Source organism: Mus pahari, chromosome 2 (assembly GCF_900095145.1).
Source record: "Mus pahari chromosome 2, PAHARI_EIJ_v1.1, whole genome shotgun sequence".
NCBI lineage: Eukaryota > Metazoa > Chordata > Mammalia > Rodentia > Muridae > Mus > Mus pahari.
In genome coordinates this window covers 60149121-60170695 of record NC_034591.1, presented here as the reverse complement: position 1 = coordinate 60170695, position 21575 = coordinate 60149121, and the positions used below count along the sequence as shown (strand labels likewise).

The following is a 21575-nucleotide window of genomic DNA, read 5'->3' as shown; positions in this document are numbered from 1 at the left end:
GAGAGAGAGAGAGAGAGAGAGAGAGAGAGAGAGAGAGAGAGAGAGAATTCTTTCTTAAGGAAAAAATGTTACAAGCTAACTTTGTCCTTTACCTTAGCCTTGCTGAAGATTAATAAAAATAAGACAATAAAAGTGTGATAGCGGTGTGAACTCAGCAGACAGCCTCACGCCTCACAATCCCCAGAGGACTATCCTTTCCCCAGGTGCCTTAGGACGCCCAGGATCTTAGGATCATAGGTGAGTGGAACACAACATCTGTTCTAACACAACCTGGAGTGCCTGGGGCCAGCAGGAGCAGGGACACAGGAACCCCACCAGACCAGTGGCTTTGGTTACTTCCAGTCAGCATGATCTACCTTGGTTTTGAACTCAACAAACAATCTCGAGGTCCCCAGAGGAGGTATCACTTCCAGGTGCTCTAACACGCCCAGGATCTTAGGATCCCAGGATCCCAGGAGCTTGGTCACACCAGGATCTCAGGGTCTCAGAGGAAGCTTGACTGCCAAGAACTCTGACATGCCCAGAATCTCAGGATCACAGGATCCTGGAATCACAGGATTACAGAGAAAGTTGGACTCTGAGGAGTTCTGACTCAACTGGGATTGTAAGAAGGGAAGGCTCCAATCAGATATACTGAGGACAGGGAGCACTTGAGATAAACAGATGGAGGGAGGCAAGCATAAAAATAGAAGCAACTGAAACCAAGATTACTTGGCATCATCAGAACCCAACTCTCCCATGATAGTAAGTCCTGAATACACCATCAAATCAGAAAACCAAGATATGGATCCAAAGTCGCTTCTCATGATGATGATGGAGGTTTATAAGAAGGACATAAATAACTTCCTTAAAAAAATATAGGAGAACACAGGTAAACAGCTAGAAGCCCATAAAGAGGAAACACAAAAATCCCTTAAAGAATTACAAGAAAACACATCCAAACAAGTGAAATAATTGAACAAAACCATCCAGGATCTAAAAATGGAAGTAGAAAGAATAAAGAAATCACAAAGGGAGACAACTCTAGAGATATAAATCCTAGGAAAGAAGTGAGGAACCATAGATGCAAGCATCACCAACAGAATACAAGACATAGAAGACAGAGTCTCAGGTACAGAAAATAGCATAGAAAACATTGACACAACAATAAAAGAAAATGCAAAATGTAAAAAGATCCTAACCCAAAACATCCAGAAAATGCAGGACACAATGAGAAGACCAAATCTAAGGAAAATAGTTATAGATGAGAAGGAAGCTTTCCAATTTAATATCTTCAGTAATATCTTCAACAAAATTATAGAAGAAAACATTCTCAACCTAAAGAAAGAGAAGCCCATGAACATACAAGAAACCTATAGAACTCAAATAATTTGGACCAGAAAAAAATTTCCTCCCATCACATAATAATCAAAACACCAAATGCACAAAACAAAGAATATTGAAAGCAGTAAGGGAAAAAGGTCAAGTAACATATAAAGGCAAACCTATTAGAATTACACCTGACTTATCGCCAGAGACTATGAAAGCCAGAAGATCCTGAGCAGATGTCATACAGACCCTAAAAGAACACAAATGCCAGCCCAGGCTACTATACCCAGTAAAACTCTCAATTGCCATGGAGAAACCAAGGTATTCCATGACACAACCACATTTACACAATATCTTTCCACAAATCCAGCTCTTCAAAGGATAATAAAGAAAAAACTCCAACACAAGGATGGAAACTACACTCTAGAAAAAGCAAGAAAGTAATCTTTTAACAAAGCTAAAAGAAGATACTCACATAAATAGAATTTCAACTCTAACAACAAAAATAACAAGAAGCAACAATGACTTTTCTTTATTATCCTAATATCAATGGACTCAATTTCCCAATAAAAAGACATAGAATAACAGACTGCTTATATAAACAGGATCCAACATTTTGCTGCTTACAGGAAACCCACCTCTGTGACAAAGACAGATACTACCTCAGAGTGAAAGGCTGGAAAACAATTTTCCAAGCAAACGGTCCAAAGAAACAAGCTGGAGTAGCCATTCTAATGAACTGACTTTAATAAAAAAAATGTCAGTGTAATAAAACTGACTTTCAGCCTAAAGTTAGCAAAAATGATAAATAGGGACACTTCATACTTATTAAAAGTAAAATCTTCCAAGATGAACTCTCAATTCTCAATGACTAGCCTCCAAATGCAAGGGCATCCATGCTCATTAAAGAAACTTCAGTAAAGCTCAAAGGACACATTGTACCACAAACAATAATAGTGGGAGACTTCAACACCCCATTGTCATCAGTGGACTGATCATGGAAACAGAAACTAAACAGAGACAAACTGAAACTAACAGAAGTTATGAAACAAATGGATTTAACAGTTAACTATAGAACATTTTATCCTAAAACAAAAGGATATACCTTCCTCTCAGCACTTAATGGTACCTTCTCGGAAACTGACCATATAACTGATCACAAAACAGACCTCAACAGATACAAAAATATTGAAATAATCCCATGCATCCCATGAGATCACCATTGACTAAGGCTGATCTTCAATAACAAAATAAATACTAGAGAGCCCACATACACATGCAAGTTGAACAACACTCTACTTGATGATAACTTGGTCAAGGAAGAAATTAAAGACTTTTTTGAGTTTAATGAAAATGAAGCCACAGCATACCCAAACTTATGGGACACAGTGAAAACAGTCTGTCATCAATGGGAGGAGAGGCTCTTCATCCTGTGAAGGCTCTATACCCCAGTATAGGGGAATGCCATGACCAGGAACTGGGAGTAGGTGGGTTGGTGAGCAGGGGGAGGAGGGAGAGGATAGGGAATTTTTGGAGGGGAAACTAGGAAAGGGGATAACATTTGAAATGTAAATAAAATATCTAATAAAAAAAGAAAAATGTAAACTTTCAGTATGTAAGGCCAATTACCTGATATGAGATAATGTCCTTTTATGTGACTAGGAAGCTACTACCCCCATGAAATCTAAACAATATGGTTACATAAACAAGACTGGAGCAATGGCAACAACAATTGACATATGAATATCGAGCAATATCACAAAGCCCATGCCTAGGTGAATAGTTATGACAATTAACCAATGGTTGATGGAAAAGGAAGAATCAGTCTTCCATCATGATAACACCTTTGATAGGTTATCTAATCCTAAGAGGTCATCCCTAAACACGTATATATATAGGAAAAACACCAACTCAACTCAGCAGGTTGTATTATAATTTTATATGGATACATAGGTAGTAATAATAATTAAAGAAGAGGCCATGAATTTGAGGAGTAAGAAAGGACATGGGAGGTGTTGGAGGTTTGAGAAAGAGGTGGAGAATAATATAAATATAGTCACTCATGTAAAAATTCTCAAATAATAAGTTTTAAAAATTAAAATAAAATTCTAGAAAATCCAAATATTTAAATAGTTCCAGAGGATGGCTAAGTGTGTTTACTATATTGCTAAATTAAGATCACATAAACCTGTTTTGAGTCCATTATAAATAATATGTCCATTTTGGTGTATAAATAATATTTCATAATACTTGAATAAAGTTACCCTTACTCTTATCAAAAGTTTTTAATGCTGTCTCTATTTTTTTCTGCATCTGTCAAACGGTAGCTTTATCACCCACAAATTGCAAAAAGGTATCTACATAGACAAAGTATTAAAACTTTTGCTTACTGGAATATAAACTGTAGTACAGCAATCTTACTAATTTTCTCAATACATTTATAGATTGGGAATTTGGGATGATATTATACAATTTAATAATTATATTTATTAAAGTACAAGGAATTCTTTTTCAAAATGTATTCCTTGACATTTTCATTCATGTAGAGAAATCATCCTCATCACTGCTAACGCCTCCCTCCACTCATCCCCTTCCCATCCCTATCAACCCCCTCTCTTCCTTACAAGTCTATTTTCTATATTCATGTACAATTGTTTTATTTTGAGATCCAATAGCTTCTCAATACAGAAGATACAAGCATACAATTCCTTTTTAAAATATGTTAGGCTTTTGATTCGGTTTTAGTTGATGGGTACCAAGTAATAACTAGAGCAATTTTCACATCCCAAGGAGTAAGTGGTTGTGAAACAGAATGCCAAACAACATCATAAGCTGAGAGGAAGCCAACATATTCTAACACAATGCAAACATCCCCATCTTTCCTCTACTGCTATTACCTCTACAAGTGTCTTAGTACAAATGATTATCCTTATTAGCTGGTCAGTGAAATCAGTCATCTAATTAATTATCTTAGTTATAAAAAATACCTTATTCTACTAAAATGGCTCGCTCAGTGGGAATGAATTTTAGATAGCCATAATTTTTAGTTGATTATAGTCATGATATTTACTAATACATGAAAATTAGTCTATCTTGTGGTTTAGAGATTCATAGCCATAAAATAAGCAGTGAAAGAGGAGGCTTGTCTTGGAGGAAGAACTTTGCATAGCTTCATAGAAAGTGAAAGCAACAAGAAAAACTAATGAGAGTGAGCAAAATCAATGAGCAGAGCTAAGAGAGCTAAGTGAATGGCAGGCCATTTACAAGCTGCAAAAGATAGTTTTACCAAGAAAACAATCCAGGAACTGTTAATACTACAAAATGACATAAATTTCAGAGATTAAGTACCAACTTTTATAATTGTCACATAATTCAGTCATCTGGATTAAACTTATGTGTAATTGGAATAGAAGGTTAGCTACATGATTCATTTGAAAGTACACAGTCTTACAAGTATCTCTGTCCTAAAAATCAGTTCCTTTGTAGTTTATCCAGTGTCTGAAGCTGATACTATAAACTCAAGCCTGGGCCTAGCTATGAGTCTTGTATAATAAATTAAGAAGTATATTAATTGAATTCATCATGAACATCTTGCTACAGGACTGAAGTTAGATTTAACATCTCAGGGAAGAGAAATTGAGAGGAAGTCATTTTTAAAGTAATTTTCTACTAGCAGTATCTTCTCTGTTATCTGAAATATTCGTGAGTTTGGGGCTAGTTTTTTATATCGCTTAGAATTTTAATAACTTTATTATCATATCTATTAGTTTAAAATAAGAAAAGCTACCAAAGTCATAAAAGTAGCAATATTACAACTTGCCTATTGCCTATCTTCATATAAAAAGTAAACTTATACTCAAGTTGTTATATTCTCTGAACTTCTTGAGAAATTACCTTCCCAACAGCAAAGCCACTGGAACTCATGATCCACACTCTGTTCTTGCTTCCATTTCTGTAGGTCTCATAATCAGGATCATGGTTGGCAATGCCAGGAGTCTAATAAACAAGAAGGGTTTAAATATTGTTCTGTTAAGTGTCTTTTGCAACTTGGGAGTAAAAATAAGGCACCAAGCTAAGTGTTTGAACATACCAGAATAATTATATATTTCTGTCCATTATCATGTAGGTCCTTAGCAAAATCTGAGAGCCTGGGGTAAGCCTGTTCATCAATAGTGAAAACTTTACTTCCATTCATGTAGTCTATGTCCGAGTATTGCACATCCTGAAAGACAGTTCTGGGCAGTGAGAACTCAGGAAATATTAGTTTGTTAATTGGAGAGGATTCAACCCTGATTCCAAACCATTAAAAAAAAAGGCCACATGGATTCATAGTCCTATGATTTTACAAGCTTGTCTGGCTCCTAGAAATTAATAAGCTCCCTTTAAAAGAAGCATCTACTCTCAGACCATAGTTGTTTCCTCATTCTAATAGATGGATGTCAGGAGGATATCCCTGGGGAACTTAGGATAGGAAGTGCATCTTGTTTCTCCTTGTAGCTTAAGGGCTTGGATTGTGGCAATGTATTGGATACTCATTAAATGTATATTTTAAAACTTTAGATCTCAAACATCAAGTCAAAATGTATGTTCACAAGAGGATTAAGAGGTCTTTTGCTCTATTATACTTCTAGAGGAATGACGAATGGTGTTGAGTGACAAAGAGATATAGAGTTTTAACTAACTAAATTATCATATCTGCATTGTTTGCATATCATGTGAGGACAGGATCCTGTCTTTAATAAGACTGGAATATTAAGAAGTTAAATGCTATTTCCCAGTCACTTGAATAGGGAGGTAAAGGCTAACTGGGGCTTTGGTATAGGTACTTGAATTTGGATAGTCTTTGTTTTCCAATATTCCATTAACCTCATGATCATATGAAAGTCTATCATATGTTCTTTATATGGCCTGAGGATTGTTGTCCAATGTGGTATCATCTGCTTTGATCAAAAGTGGTTATGTAGTCCTAGGTTCCACACATAGTCACAGAGAGAAATCTCCCAATTAGGAAAGAAGTGTTCATTTGTTCCTGATCTGGTAGTACCAGCAGACACAGAGGAAGACAGACCAGAAAGACCACTACAAGTAGAGTCACAAGACTGATGCATGCAAATTGGCTCTTCTGCTTAGTAGTGCAGTCTTGGAGAAATGGAACTTTACACTTTCTCATTCATAAAAGTGTGATTAAATAGGAACTAGCCATGCCTGCGAATGTCATTCTAGACTAATATAAGTATATAGACTAACATAAAACTGGTATAATTCTTCCCAGAATTGAGTTGTTTCAGATAGTATAGATAGAGGATGTAGAATTAAACACAAATATTGTCCTCTTATTACATAACAATATGGTGGGAATATCTCTCCCAAGAAAATTTGATAGCTGTATCTGCCATCTTGGGTTCTCTGATACCAAGCCAGTCATTTTCACCCATATAGTCTCTGTCAAATGCTAACCACGTATATATGCCTGCACAAGTTCTGAAGCATGAAGTTAGTCCTGAATGACAACTTTATCAACCATGTGATGAGTTTATTAGACATTAGACACTTGGAGTTATCTTTTGAGTTACAGGAGAACTTTGAACACCATAAATACTTCGCAACCACAGAGATTCAGAGTTAATCTGGAAAGCGTTTTGCAAGGTCACTGTGAAACTAGCTTACTGCAAATCATTATTAACACCTTCAAGTCTTGCTGACCACATCACCATGTGTTGATTTCCCTCATAAAATTACCACTAAATTTGATGCTGTCTGGGCTCAGAGACAGTGCATTATATGCCTTATGTAAAGTTTTTCTCACCCCAAACTCCCCAAAGTGAAGCGTAAAATCCTTAGAAACCACAATATTAACTAGCCCAACATTACAGGGAGATTTGAAAAGATAGGACTAAAATTCAAGTCTTTTGACTCTTTGAAACATGCCCTTTACATGGGCATAAGAATAATTCAGTATGTCAATATCTGACACTTGTGTGACTCTATCAATCTATCATTTTACTTACTTTTTTCTTCTTAATTGAATGGAATGCAAAGAAAAAGGAAGAAATGAAATCATATCTAAACCCCGACAAGAAAATCCTCAGCTTACATATGGGATCTCAGCATCTCGAGTACGTTGTACAACCTGTCTCAGCCCATCAATGCCACCATAACCCCGGCGGCTGAGCTGAAAACCAAGGCTCCAATAAGAAGGCAGGAAAGGTCGGCCAACAACCTGGGAAGAGAGGTAAAATAGCATCCGAGCTTTTATAGTAAACACTAATGAACACTGCAGCATCAAGTCCATCTGAACCATTGATTCCTTTTTGTGTCTGTCAAGTCCTCAGGTCTAAAATTGTCAGAAACAAAAGGAATCTCCTGTTGCAATACTCCAAATCTCAAGTCTTTCATCACTTAAAATATCTGAGTGTATCCCAACAGCAGCAACAGCAGTAAACAACAGGAGTTTCAGAATATTTGGGACTAATAATGTCATCCTCTGACAGTGGAGCTCAACCTGTGGGTTGTAGTCCTTGTGAGGTTGAACATCAGACATCCTGCATATCAGATATTTACATTATGATTCATAACTCTAGCAAAATTGCAATTAGGAAGTAGCAATGAAATAGTTTTGTGGTCACTACAACATTTGGAATTATATTAAAAGGTCACAGCATTAGGAAGATTGAGAGCCACTGTCCTTGGAAAAGAACAGAGGCTGGATTTGTAGATCAGTTGATAGTGTTTACCTAGCACCCAAGATAATGTTGACTGAATTTCCTACAGTTAATACAAATTGGAGGATAGGGAAAAACAGCCATTTTTCTGTCTGGCCGGAAGGTGAAGTCATTTCTTTTCTTGTTACTTTGATAAAATATCCCAATAAAAGCAACATAAAGGGAAGAGCGCTTTTATCCTGTCTCAAGTTACAGCCCATCACGGCAGCGAAGACAAAGCAGCAAAGGGTTGAAGCTGCTGATCATATCCACAGGTGAGAGAGACGGAGTGGGAGGAGAGGAGAAAGCCATGAATGCTTCCTAATACTTTCATTGCTCTCTCCATTTTACAACCTGCCTAAGACATAGCCTCACCTGCTGTCAAGATAGGTCTTGGAATATAATTACTGTAATCAAATAGTTCTCTACAGGCATGTCCACAAGCCCATGTCCTAGATAATTCTAGGTTCTGTCAACTTGATCATTAACACTAACCCTCACAGTTTGTGTTTTGTTTTGTTTTCTTGTCTAGTAGTGGTACTGAGAATAGAGGCCAGAGTCTCGTGTATCGCAGACAAGCACCCTTCCACTGAGCCATAACTCTGGACTTTAAAAGCAGTAATGTTCATTCACTCAATAATATCTCAATGTTTGCAGTGTAATAAGAGTCCCCATAGACACTGAGACTGTAATGACACAAAGCAAACAGTATTCCTATCTTCACAGACCTTGAATAAATACAACTCATGTAGCTGCAGATGGTGGTGTTTGACAGTGGTGAAAGAGTAAGAACTGATGAGACACATGGATGGTGGGTGAAGAAATACTGTGTGCTTCAAGTATTAAAATATTCCAAGTACTTCAAGCCAACACTGTGAGAAGACTAGAACCCTGTCCCACCTTTTTCTAAGAGTCCCTGTCCTCCTAGTCAGAGGCTTTCTTCCATGTGACTTAATCCTGTCTAGTTTATTTGGAACTCATCTACAACCTTTAGTACAAAATGCTTCTGGTTATGATCAACTGGGACTATGTTTCGTTTTATTTTATTATAGATTCATTGGAATTTAGAAGCATCTTTAATAACCTTATATGTCGCCTTGAAGGAGTCACTTCATCATTCTTTGGGGATGCTTTGTTGAAGTAAGATTAGACTAAAAGATGTCTAGTTTCCTACAGTTCTGCATTTTGAATAAAATATAAGTGGGATTTATCTCATGGAATTCTTTCTTGCTTGTTTATTTATTTGCTGCTTAAATGAACTTTGCTGATTTGTGGCCTTGGGTCTTTGGCATGATAGATTTTAGCCAGAGGAAAAGCAGGAAATGGAAAATGGGCTTGTGTAGGAAGCAGAATTCAACTTCCTTTTGTGTTTCTCAAGGCTTCCTGGATGGTACCTACTGTGTGCAAAAAATATCCAGTCAACTCATTAAAGAAAAAAAAAAGGATGAAATACTTGTAAGCTCAGCATTTGCATCAATCCTGTCTACTACTGATTTAACTTTTGTCTTGATAACTTAAAACACATATATGAGAAAATAGCAACAAGGCCACAGTAAGGAGGGCAGAGACATACCTCCAGGTACTCCTGAACAACTTGCTCTGGTGTGTTTCCCAAAAAGATGTAAAAGTCAAGAATGCCCCCAGTTGTTCGGTAAGTAATGGCAGGAGCAGGCTGAAGTATGACCTCTGGGAGGAGTAGAAAGAATGATTAGAATCCTCTGGGAATGCCCATCTCTCCAAAATGTGAAGAGCTGACTTTTCCCAAGCTCTGTTTCATTTTCAAAGGAAAATGAATCACAGACATTTGTTTTATTTAAACTCTGTTCATTTGAAGAAGATACCCATCAAAAGTGGAATTTTATCCTTTTTCATGTTGCTTATGAGGAAGAAGAACAAATTTTATTATTTCTGGATATATTAAAATAAATTTCTATGATATGAGTGGTTTAATCCAACAGAAAAAAATTGAAAATTTATTAGATGAGTTTGATTACAATTTATACTCACACTAACACACAGAGAGTTATATATTTTAAATAAATAATGATTCTTGGCGCACCATTAATTAGAAGCTGTAGGAAGACGCTGTGAGACACAGTGTACCAACACAGCCTGCTGCCTACCGGCAGAGAGCATGTTACATGCGGGTGTCTACAGCTATCATTGCAGTGTGTACAAATCTTTTTTTTTTAATTAGACATTTTCTTCGTTTACATTTCAAATACTAACCCCAAAGCCCCCATACCCTCCCCCTGCCCTGCTCCCCAACCCACCCACTCCTGCTTCCTGGTCCTGGCATTCCCCTGTACTGGGGCATATGATCTTCTCAAGAACAAGGGCCTCTCCTCCCATTGATGGCTGACTAGGCCATCCTCTGCTACATATGCAACTAGAGACACAGCTCTGGGGGGTACTGGTTAGTTCATAATGCTGTTCCTCCTATAAGGTTGCAGACCCCTTTAGCTCTTTGTGTACTTTCTCTAGCTCCTTCATTAGGGCCCCTGTGTTCCATCCAATAAAAAGAACACACATGATATGCACTCACTGATAAGCAGATATTAGGCCAGAAACTTAGAATATCCAACACACCAACAAATCTTTTTATCCACAAAATATTAGGAGAAACATTTTGTCAGAGGAATTCTCTGAAGTAGTGTTCAGTCATGTGTTTTCTACGCCTGCGCTGTTAAGTGAGGTCCCACAATAAAAGTAATTCTGGCAGTTCTCTCTTGGAAGTCTGCTCTTTTGTGAAGAGAAAACAGAGGGTGAGTGTATCTGGGGGAGAGGGGAGATGAGGTGGGTGCTAGGGGGAGGGGAAACTGTGCTTCTGGGGGAGAGGGGCGATGAGGCCATAGGGCGATAGGGGGAGGGGAAACTGCTTGGGATGTATTATAGGAGAGAAGAATCTATTTACAGGGAAAAAAGGAATTCTTAAAAATAAAAACATCATTTGAAATGTAAATAAAGAAAATAATAATAAAAAAAGTGAAAAAAATTAAAAAAAAAATTAAAAAAAAATCATACCTAGATCTAGTCCTATCCAGAGAAGCTAAAAAGATGCTTCCTACCCATGGCATTGCTGTTCATCAGAAAAACTCCAAAAGAAGCCCCACTGGTGTCTTCCAGGCATAAGAAGAATGTGTGTGCTCCGTACAGATTAATCTTGCCCTGCCAACAAGAAAGAAAATACAGAAATAACAGGATTATGTGCTTAAAATATTTATCTTGTATATTATGGTGGGATGCACCTTTAATTCCAGCACCCAGAAAACAATGCCAAGAGAGTAGTTGCTTTTAGGGCAGCCTAGGCTACGTAATGAGTTCTCTGCCAGCTTGATTGACATAAGGCTCTGTCTCTCAGAAGCAAGCAAATGTGATTCACAGAACAAAAAAGTCATACATATACTTGTTCAATATTTAATTGAATGTTATACCAAGATGGTATTTTCATAGTAAATGGAGAAACACAATACGGTATATTATTTAATGAAATACTATCCAGAATATACTGCCGTAAGAAAGCTCAAAATGTTACACAAAATGGACGAAATACACAATACTACTGTCTTTGCAATGTTCTGATATACACTACAAGAGAAGTTGAAGAGGAACTTTGTATATACACACTCCAATGAGAATGACCCCAGATTGATATTCTTCTCTAAATATGAATTCTCTGAATTATTAAAGACAGAAAACATCAATTAAAAAAGGTGTGGGATCTAGAACCTCACACACACTAAGCAAGCCAAACTTTCTTTCACTAACATCCTCAGTCATTTCTGTGTTTCTATTTAGAGACAGGGTCTTACTAATTACTCCAGGGCAGCCTTTAATTTGCAGTCCTCTTGTTCAGTCTCCTATTCAGGATAACTGCGATTATGGGCTTGTGCTAAGAGGCCTGACTGTTTTTCAAATATTATTTTATTTACCTTATATAATCATTAAATTATATCTTCCAAGAAAGTTGTTTTTAATTTCTACAATTCTACATTGTGAATTTATTCAACTCAATAACAAATATTCCTCAAAACCAATTCAGGTAAATTGAGAAACAGCTGTCTTTAGAAATGGAGGGTGAGCACTCCTGTTTTTGAGCTATGAACAGCAGTGGGGTAGGAATAACCTCACCTCGGTAGGAGTGGTATCTCTGGTGAAGATTGGCCAGGTGTTCCAGCTCATGTTGTGGAGGTATTGCTGATGCACATGTTCCCCAAGTCCATACACATTAGAACTGGGCAGTCGGAAAGAGAGCTGCAGGTATTGCTGGTCAAATTGGAGGGGCCCTATGCCAGTGTCCAACCTGGACAATGAGGAGAAAATAAGAGGCATAGTTACACCCTGGCTCTGCAGAATGCCACACCTGCCCCCCCCAACATGTATGTATTCAGAGTTTAGTGACCTCAGATTTCAGAACCAATTTTTTATGCCACCTCCAGAGGTGCTCCCATTGTGTGTACCACCAATTCTTTGAATTTAGAGAAGCATCATAGGATAGAACTCTATCATCAAAGATTTATGAGTGGGGGAAGAACAGAAGTGCAACTTTGCATCTCCAGTTACAACTGTAGATGCTAAGTATTATTAGGACAGCTCCCTCTGGAAAAGTGGTGAGGCACACTGCTTTATAGCACACATGTTATCAGAGACTTGCTAGTACCAGGGCTTGATTGACAACTTTACTGACAATTATATTCATATTTTATACCATGCAAATTGTGATGTAAGTAAGCTTAAATTGGCGTTAGGTTCTTAATGGCAACATTCAGAGGTAATGATACTTTGAAATAGTAAACAGTAAAGTTTGTGTTTGAGTATGAATGATAACTCAAAACAACAAAATTTCCTAACCTATAATATATGAGAACCATAAGCATGTGTGCATATTTACTAACAATGTATGAATGAAACTTAGTAAGTGGATTCACTATAGTTTCATACACTGCTTTACACTCACAGCAGATTGTCTTTGTTCATTAGATATGGTAAGTAATTTTACATTTTTTTCTGACATTTAAACCCATTTCCAAGTCACCAGAGAACATCAGGATGTGTTACATGGGGCTCTGTATTCAAAGATGGGCAAAGTGTGGAGTAGCTCACAATACTCTTTTGTTGCTCTTCCTCAGTACTCGGATGCTGAAGGGATTTTTGATGACCTCTATGTCATAGCTCAAACTGGACTTCTCAGAAGTTCCATTCATGATGTTGGTGTTTTCAGAAGGGACTTCATATCGTATCTCATTAAAATCAGTGATCTGCAACAAGAAAAATAGAAAATACAATTCCATGTAAGACCATTCCTTGTGGACCTATGGGTGGAAAATGTTGCTTTTGAATCGGTGGCCGATGAGAATGCTTCCAAATCTTGACCCTGTAGATTTTGATTTCTGAGGCGAAATCATGAAATCACATGTGTCAAATGTCAAGTAAATTAACTCTGCACATCTTCTCAAGCGATGCTTGCAGAAAGAAATGGAGGAGCCTTCTGCACATGCACTGTGCTTAGTGCAGAAAGGAAAAGGGTAGGACACCTGCTGTCTCCAGAATTGGAGCCAATGGTAACTCCTTCACCAACCTTAAAATGAAAACGATTGGATGTCTGGTATTCAGCTGTCAATAAGGCATCAGCAATATCATTTCCAAAAAGAGATGGAGATGACAATTTCTTCAACTGAGCAGTTAACCCTAAGATGAGGGAATGAGAACAAAGACAGTATTAGCCTGCATTTCACAGCTACCATGGCTAGACCACAAACAGTGGCTTCCTGGGGTCACATCAGGGCAGGGCTCACCTGTGCTTGCATTTGTAAGGACATTGGTGACTTCATAACCCCAGTTCCTAGGGAAGAAGCATGCAGGGACTTTGGGATCTGCCACTGGCTTCCAGCAGCATTTACGCTGCCATCGACAGGCATCCTGTAACAATAGAACAGAGTCCATCCCATCATCAGCCACCAACCTAGATACTAATGCTCATGCTCATGCCGGCAAGATACTGCTGAAGGGTCCCTGATATTGTGGCCTCTTGTGAGGCTACGCCAGTGCCTGGTAAACACCGAAATGGATGATCACAGCCAGCTACTGGATGGAACACAGGGTCCCCAATGCAGGAACTAGAGAAAGTACCCAAGTACCTGAAGGGGGCTGCAACCCTGTAGGTGGAACAACAACAGGAACTAACTAGTACCCCCTGGGTTTGTGTTTCTAGCTGCATTTGTAGCAGAAGATGACCTAATCGGCCAACAGTGGGAATAGAGGCTCCTTGGTCCCCCAAACTCCATATGACCTAGCACAAGGCAAGGCCTGGGCCAAGTAGTGGGAGTGGGTGGGTAGGGGAACAGAGGTGGGGGGAGGGGTATGGGAATCTTTCGGGATAGCATTTGAAATGTAAANAAANAAAANAANAANAAAAAAAAAAAAAAAAAAAAAGAAAGTGTCACTAGCCTGATAAGTTACAACCCATGTTATTCCAAGGAAGACTTGAAATGGGTCATCATAATTCAACTCACTTGTGTCTTTATCATCAGCTTATTCATACAGTTATCATACAGTGTAGCACAACCCACATTCTATACTTACTAGATAAGAAAGTGGTAGCGTGGATAAAGAAGACATAGTTTATGTCTCACTAAACTGACTGTTTGGTTGTAAACCAAGACAATCAAAGTAGCAATGGTGGCATGATGAGTTGAAGGTCCCAGTAGAGTGTTACCAGAGCAAGGGAAACACACATGCAAACCATTTCTACCATGCTGATAATTTAGGTAAGATAAGAAAGCATTAAGGTAGGTGAAAGGTAAGTGTGCTCTTAAGGCACCAAGGAGAGCTTGCCATGTGAGCACCACAATGAAATTCTGGGTAGAGAAAGCAATGGTGCATGGCAGACAGGGAAAACCACAAAATTATTGTGTCATTGAGGAAGAGCAATGGGCGGGGCAGGATTAAGAGAAGGATACCTGTTAAGCTGTTCCCTTGATTCCAGGGAGGAAATTTAGAAGTAAAAGGAAAATATCAATGGGACTTCCCCCATTTCGTTCTGTACACACCTAGAATGTCTGATTCTTCTTAAAAGAATGTGTCTGGTATAGGTTCTACTGTAAAGATTAAGATAATAGCACACTCTTGCTTATTTCCATGTATTATTGACAAGATTTTAGATGTCAATAATTAGTGCCATTGCTTTATAAAGACAGAATGACTTTTATGACTGAAATATTTATGGAGAAAATCCTATCATTACAACCATACAGTCTTTTAAAAAATACATATTTATCTGCACATACTAAAGAAACGGTCCCTGCCTTGATCTTTTCACTTAACAACAACAACAACAACAACAACAACAAAATGTGCTATTAGAAGAGAAAGACTTTGGGTTTTCCAACTGCTTCTGGTACACACATTGAGAACCTGGGCTACCTCTGAAATGGAGAAATACGAAGCCCCAAAGGTCAGTTTCACTGCTGTAAACTATGCCAAAGTCTACAGACCTCTATAAAGAGCAATCAATACCCAGATAAACATCATCTCTGTGTGTTCAGTCTGCTCTAACACTTTGTTACAGTCCCAGAAACCAAAGGTCAAATTACAAACTTCAACCTTGCATCTCTTTTCATACATTGCTTCCCCACATTACTTCTCCTGTTTCCCATCTCAGTTCTCACATCCCTGGTACAGGTGTTCTAAACTCATGTCTGAAGTACTGGTGTTGACTCCCATCAAAGCTCCTTGCTTTGCTCCCCTATAATACCATATGACCCTATACTGTGTCCTTAAGTTATCTCCCACATAAATTTGTCAATTAGATAAAAGGAATATAAGAATAGATGGCTGACCAAGAAGTCACCTAGGTTATTGCTGTGTGTCACAGCATTATGGCAACAAGGTCTCTGAGAGATGCCAAATTTCTATTAACAATGTGTACAACTTGTTCCAAAACCAGGAAATCTTACCTTTATATTTATTCTTTTACCACACTATTTCTTAAGCTTAGATAAAAAAAATGGACTTTAGATAGTTTAATTTTCTAAAATCTACTGTGATTGATTATTGGCTTTTAGAAAAATGATCTCAAATTTTACTGAGATTTCAAAAAGGGAAGAAAAACCTTATTTTCTTTGTATGTGTACAAAATGAGAAAGAAATGAAATTTACATATTTATGATAACTTTAAATTATCATTATTTAGTTGTAACAATATTATATTATAAGACTCCAAAAGTATCTTCATATAATGGGCAATTAATAAATAAATTTAAGGAAGTCTCTGGTTGCAAAATCAATATTCAAAGATATACTTCAAATCTATACTAATAATAGTTGAATAGAAACTTTCTATTTAAAACTAATATTTAAATGGATTAAAACATTGAATATTTTTTAAAAATTACATCAATGTATGTAACTCATATAACAAAGATAAAGATTTTGAGGACTTACAGGACCTATTCCAGAGATATTGTAGCTACAGCAGTATGAAAGAACAAAACAGCTATTTAAAAATCGGACACCAGAAATAAATTCACACTTATAAAATATCTTTTGGTTAAGGCACCACAACGATTCAGAAAAAAAAGTCCATTTCTCACATCTTATACGGTCTTCAGAGGGCAGAATCTGTTGCAGTATCAAAGTGGGGCCCAATCTGACTCTACAGAAGGGAGAATTAAAACAACATATGGGGGTTTCAGAAGAAGCTGTAGACTCAGGGTGAAGACCAGATCGGATGTGGGTAACTTCCAGGGGCCTGGCAGGCATTCTAAAACCCAAGCAAGATGCAGAGAAAGCTGCTGGCCTGAATTTGGGACAGGTTGAGAACAGTGTAAGGCCTACAGGGTCACAAGGAGTTCCATTTCTCTCAGAGCAGCTACAAAGCCAGGCAGGAGGCCTGAGCTGACCAGGACAATCCCTCTGTCCCTAAGTACCAATTCCACAGAAGAAAATAGTGCTTCAGTTCTACTAGAACTTGGTTCTCTCCTGAACACTGTAAATTCCTCCACTGAAAAATAAATGGAGACTCACATATAAGAACAAAAGAAGCTTTCATAAAATCTATGCAACATGGTATGAACTCACTTGTAGGTGAATAATAGCCATAAAATACAGGATACCCATGGTCCACTCCACAGACGCAAAGAAGTTAAACAAGAAGGAAGACACAAGTGAGGATGCCTGAATCTCCCATAGGAAGAGGAATAAAATAGTTGTAAGAGGCAGAAGGAGGGAGGAAACTGGGATGGCTCAAGGACAGAAAGGGGAATGGGAGTAGGGGGAGTTCAGAATCAGGTGTGAGGAAGGACAGAAGAGATGGCCAGATGGCCATGAGAATGAATGGAAATCCGCAATGAATGGTGGTGAGGAGGTGGGGCATCTCCAGGACAAGACAGAGACCTGGGATAAGGGAGGCACAGAAGAATCAGTGGAAGTTAGCTCAGCTGTGACTCACAGGGACTTAAGTGCCAGGGTCGGGGGATACCCAGAGGCCCCCACCCACTCAGAGGAAAAAGGGAGGGGGAGGGAGGAAGGCTTGTGGAAGGAGGTGACCAGGAGGGGGATAGTGAGCAGGGTTTAAAATGAGTAAGTGAAACAATGAAAGAAAATAGCAAGTAATAAATTTCAGAATAAATAAATGCCTTTATTTCCCCTGAAAAAAAAAAAAAACAATCCATGCAGACAGGGTCTCCGAACAACATTGCTTTATGTGAATACTTCTAGAAGAACTACAAAGTGCACCGGAACACATGAATGAATTTTAAATGTTAAAACAAAGCAGAATCATCATCTATTTGTCCAAAATATAACTATAACTAATATCTCAAAGGAAAAATTTGCTAAAAGCTTTTTGAAAAATGATAGGAAGTTTAAGCTGACCAACAATTATAAGTAATTATAATTTAAGTTAAAGGTGAAGCATATAAAATAATGATTAGTAAGAAAAATCATTATAATTAAAATAAGCAACAATGAGAAAATACAAAGAATTGTAATTGCAATAAAAAATAAGATATAAAATACCCAGGAGGGCTGGAGAGATGGCTCAGAGGTTAAGAGCACTGACTGCTATTCTGAAGGTCCAGAGTTCAAATCCCAGCAACTACATGGTAGCTCACAACCATCTGTAATGAGATCTGATGCCCTCTTCTGGGGTATCTGAAGACAGCTACATTGTACTTACATATAATAAATAAATAAATCTTTTTAAAAAATCCAGAAAGAACTTTACATAAAATAGAACTTTAAATAAAACACATATTAAGAACAACACCAAATATGTGTTACTTAGAATCAAAGCTTTCTATTTTTAATAGTAAGAATATATACCAAGGTATTGACTCTTGAAAACTAAAATTTAATTCAGTCCTAATTCCTAATAAAATATAAAAATACTGGATATAGAATGCTGAATATAGGGCACAAAAATTTAATTTAAATGCATGCCACTATTATGACATAAGTTACATGAGTCACAATAAAACAAGGTTCAAATATTTGATATTCTCATGAACATTACCCAAGGGTGAGGGGGAATCTTCCCTTTCCCATGTGTCTACTGGGACCTCATTTTCTAGTTATTCAACTTCAGAAGACTCTTCTTACAAGAAGTAATATAAGTTCAAGTGACTTAGTCACCCACACTTGCTTGATGGCTCACTTCTAGAGGAGCAGTAGGCTAGTCCACAAGCACTTAACCTCTCTAAGATCAACTCACGCCTAGAACAGGCTCCAGTATTGCTAACTTCCTTCTACTCTGGCCTTTGGAACTTGACTGCAGCTGTACCTCATTTTCTAGCCTGTTTTCTGTATTTCCTTAATACAGCTGTTTGTTGTATTTATGATCACGCCAAGAAATTTACAGAACTATAAGGCACTCCACCACCTCTCTCTCTCCAACTAACGTACTCATTTATTAGATGTAAAACCCAGTAGGCTCCCAGACAGGACCCCATAGCTGACCTCTGTCACCACCTGGCCAGGTGCACAGTCTATCCTTTCTGCCTCAGAGATGTCTGGACATTCAGGAGTAAATGGACCTGTAAAGAAAGTAAAGGCCAGAGTTGGTACTTATGGTCTAGTCACAGCTGCAGATGCTAGGTCTGCTCCCCAACCAAGTCACTGGCTGCCGGTGCCAATATTTGTGTATGTTGTTCTCTACTTCTTCAAATGTTTAATAACAGCTTTAAAAAAATGGTTAATTGACTTTTTAAGACCTTTTTATCCTGGTGGATTCAGACTCAATATGAGGGGAAGTATTTAGGTAGTCTTATTACAACTTGATATGCCATGCTTGATTGATATCTCTGGGTAGCCTGCCCTTTTCTGAAGGATAGGTAGATAGATAGGTAGGTAGGTAGGTAGGTAGGTAGGTAGGTAGGTAGGTAGATAGATAGATAGATAGATAGATAGACAGACAGATAAATAGATTCATAACCAAAAATGTGTCTGGCATGGAATTTCTAATGTTCTTCCTTGTATCACTGTTTCATTCTCTTCTATGGCTAAATCATATTCCATTATGCAAGGAAAGAGCAGTTGATGAACATTTGTGATGATTCTACCATGTGACTGTTATGTGTAATTACTCCTGCAGCAGTTTCTGTGTGAGTGTATGTTTTCAGTTCTCTTGGCTACAAGTCTGAATGTAATTGCTGACTCATTCTTTAATATCTTCTCCAAACTGCAAGCGTGGCTGCAGCATTTTTTTTTCCTCTTGGAACTATAAGAAGATTCCAATTTCTCTGTGAGCTCAAGACGACTAGCTACATATTTTTATGTAGCCAACTATACATCATAGCTTGTTTTCTCCAAATAATCACTGATGGTGAATATGCTTTCTAGTCTTACAGTCATGTGTAGCTCTCTTAAGAAGAAAGGTCTAATTACATTCTTTGGTCATTGGAAATTGGATTTCCTTGTTTCTGGTTCATATTTTTTACATTACTATTCTTCTTTGAGAATTTCATATAATGTATTTTGATCCTTTTACCTCCCAAACTCCTCTCATATCTACCATTTCCACTCTCTCTTCCTTACTCAACCAACTTTGAGGGTTTTGTTTTTCTCTTTTTTGCCCCTTTGCATTAAGTTCATCTTTGTTGCCCAACTACTCTTGGACCAGGGTCTGTCCTAGAGTGAAGCCAACCTATTAAAGGAACCTCATTAAAGAAAACTGGTTCTCGCTTCCACAGCAACGACCAAATGCCAATATCTCTGCACCTAGTGGTGAGATTTTGAGCCAATGTCTCCACTCTATGCTGGAATTTCTGTCTAGCATAAGTTTATATGAATCTTGTGCATATTGTCAAAATCATTGTGGGTTCATATGTGCATCCTCCATGTTGTGCCCTGAACAGACTGTGTCTTTGAAGTTCTCCCACCTATGGATCCTATCATCTTTCTACCTCTCCCTCAAAGCCCTCTGAGACTTGATAAGAGAACTGTGATATATCCATCCAACTGAGCACTGAGCACTCCACAACCTTGTATTCTCTGTACACCGTTGAGTTGAGGTTCTCTATGTTAAGTCCCATCTACTGTAGGGAGAAGCTTCTCTGATAAAAGTTGAATAAGACATTGATCTGTATGTATAGAAATTAGTCCTTAGGAGTCATGTTAATAATTATGTCCACTTAGAAGAATAGCAGCATTTGGTGACTTACTGCATTTTCTAATGTATTTTATATATTAACATACAATATGTGTCATTTGGAAATGTTAGTGCTTTTCCTTTGACCTCTGTTTTTCTCTATTTGATAATATCGTTTAAAGGCCAACAGATTTCAATTTTAAGTCCAATTTAAGTCCAGTCTGGCTATTTTCTGTCTTTGGTTTCTGTACTTGAGTTTTGGTTAATAAACTGTTGCCTAGTCCATAGTTGTGAGTGTTCCTATCTATGTTTTTTTTTTATTAAAGGCTCATAATTCAAATTCTTTCATTTAGATCTGTATTTATTTTTAATTTCTGTATTTCCATATATATTGCTAGGTACAAATCCATTTTTCTATTGTATGGGTATATCCAGTTGAACTAGTCACTTGATTTTTGGTTTATTTGTTTATGCTTGAGATACTTGTAACAGATTCTCACTCTGTAGTCCAGGCTGACCCAGAACTGATTATGACCTGAAACTCATATGGTCTTGAATCCATGGAAATCTCTTGCTTCAGCCTCCCACTGCTAGAATTATGAGTCACTATATTGGGCTTTAACTTTAATTTCACTCTACTAATTTCAACAAACTGTGATAGAGAAAGATACTTCTGATATTACTTTAAATGTACACGTTCACTCAAATTTAGTATTCTATTTAGTACTCTAGCTTTAGCCGATACCAACTTATTCGGAACTTCACCTACATATCAGTGACAGAAGCATGGCAGAGTCAGGGGTTTCATCAGTTATCCAAGCTACAGTTTCACCCACTTCCAGGTAGCAGTTACTGTGCATATAACAGGGACTCCTCGGTGACTTCATTCATTTTTTAACAACCCCATATATCTCTCTACTGTCCTATGGATCTCTTCCCCCACCTGTGTGTGTGTGTGTGTGTATGTGTGTGTGTGTGTG

General features: G+C 37.7%; 1 protein-coding gene across 1 annotated transcript in view; it reads right to left on the bottom strand.

The window, feature by feature from the left end:
• Positions 1–21575, bottom strand: part of Mgam2 (maltase-glucoamylase 2 (putative)) — an 85657-nt gene that overhangs the window by 61893 nt on the left and 2189 nt on the right. The window contains exons 2-11 of the mRNA XM_021191203.1: positions 18966–19042; positions 13805–13928; positions 13588–13697; positions 13113–13267; positions 12141–12312; positions 11078–11177; positions 9583–9695; positions 7403–7528; positions 5399–5530; positions 5203–5304 (exon numbers count right to left, since the gene is read on the bottom strand). Coding sequence (XP_021046862.1) covers positions 5203–5304; positions 5399–5530; positions 7403–7528; positions 9583–9695; positions 11078–11177; positions 12141–12312; positions 13113–13267; positions 13588–13697; positions 13805–13928; positions 18966–19042 — 1211 coding nt within the window. The remainder of the gene's footprint in view (positions 1–5202; positions 5305–5398; positions 5531–7402; positions 7529–9582; positions 9696–11077; positions 11178–12140; positions 12313–13112; positions 13268–13587; positions 13698–13804; positions 13929–18965; positions 19043–21575) is intronic.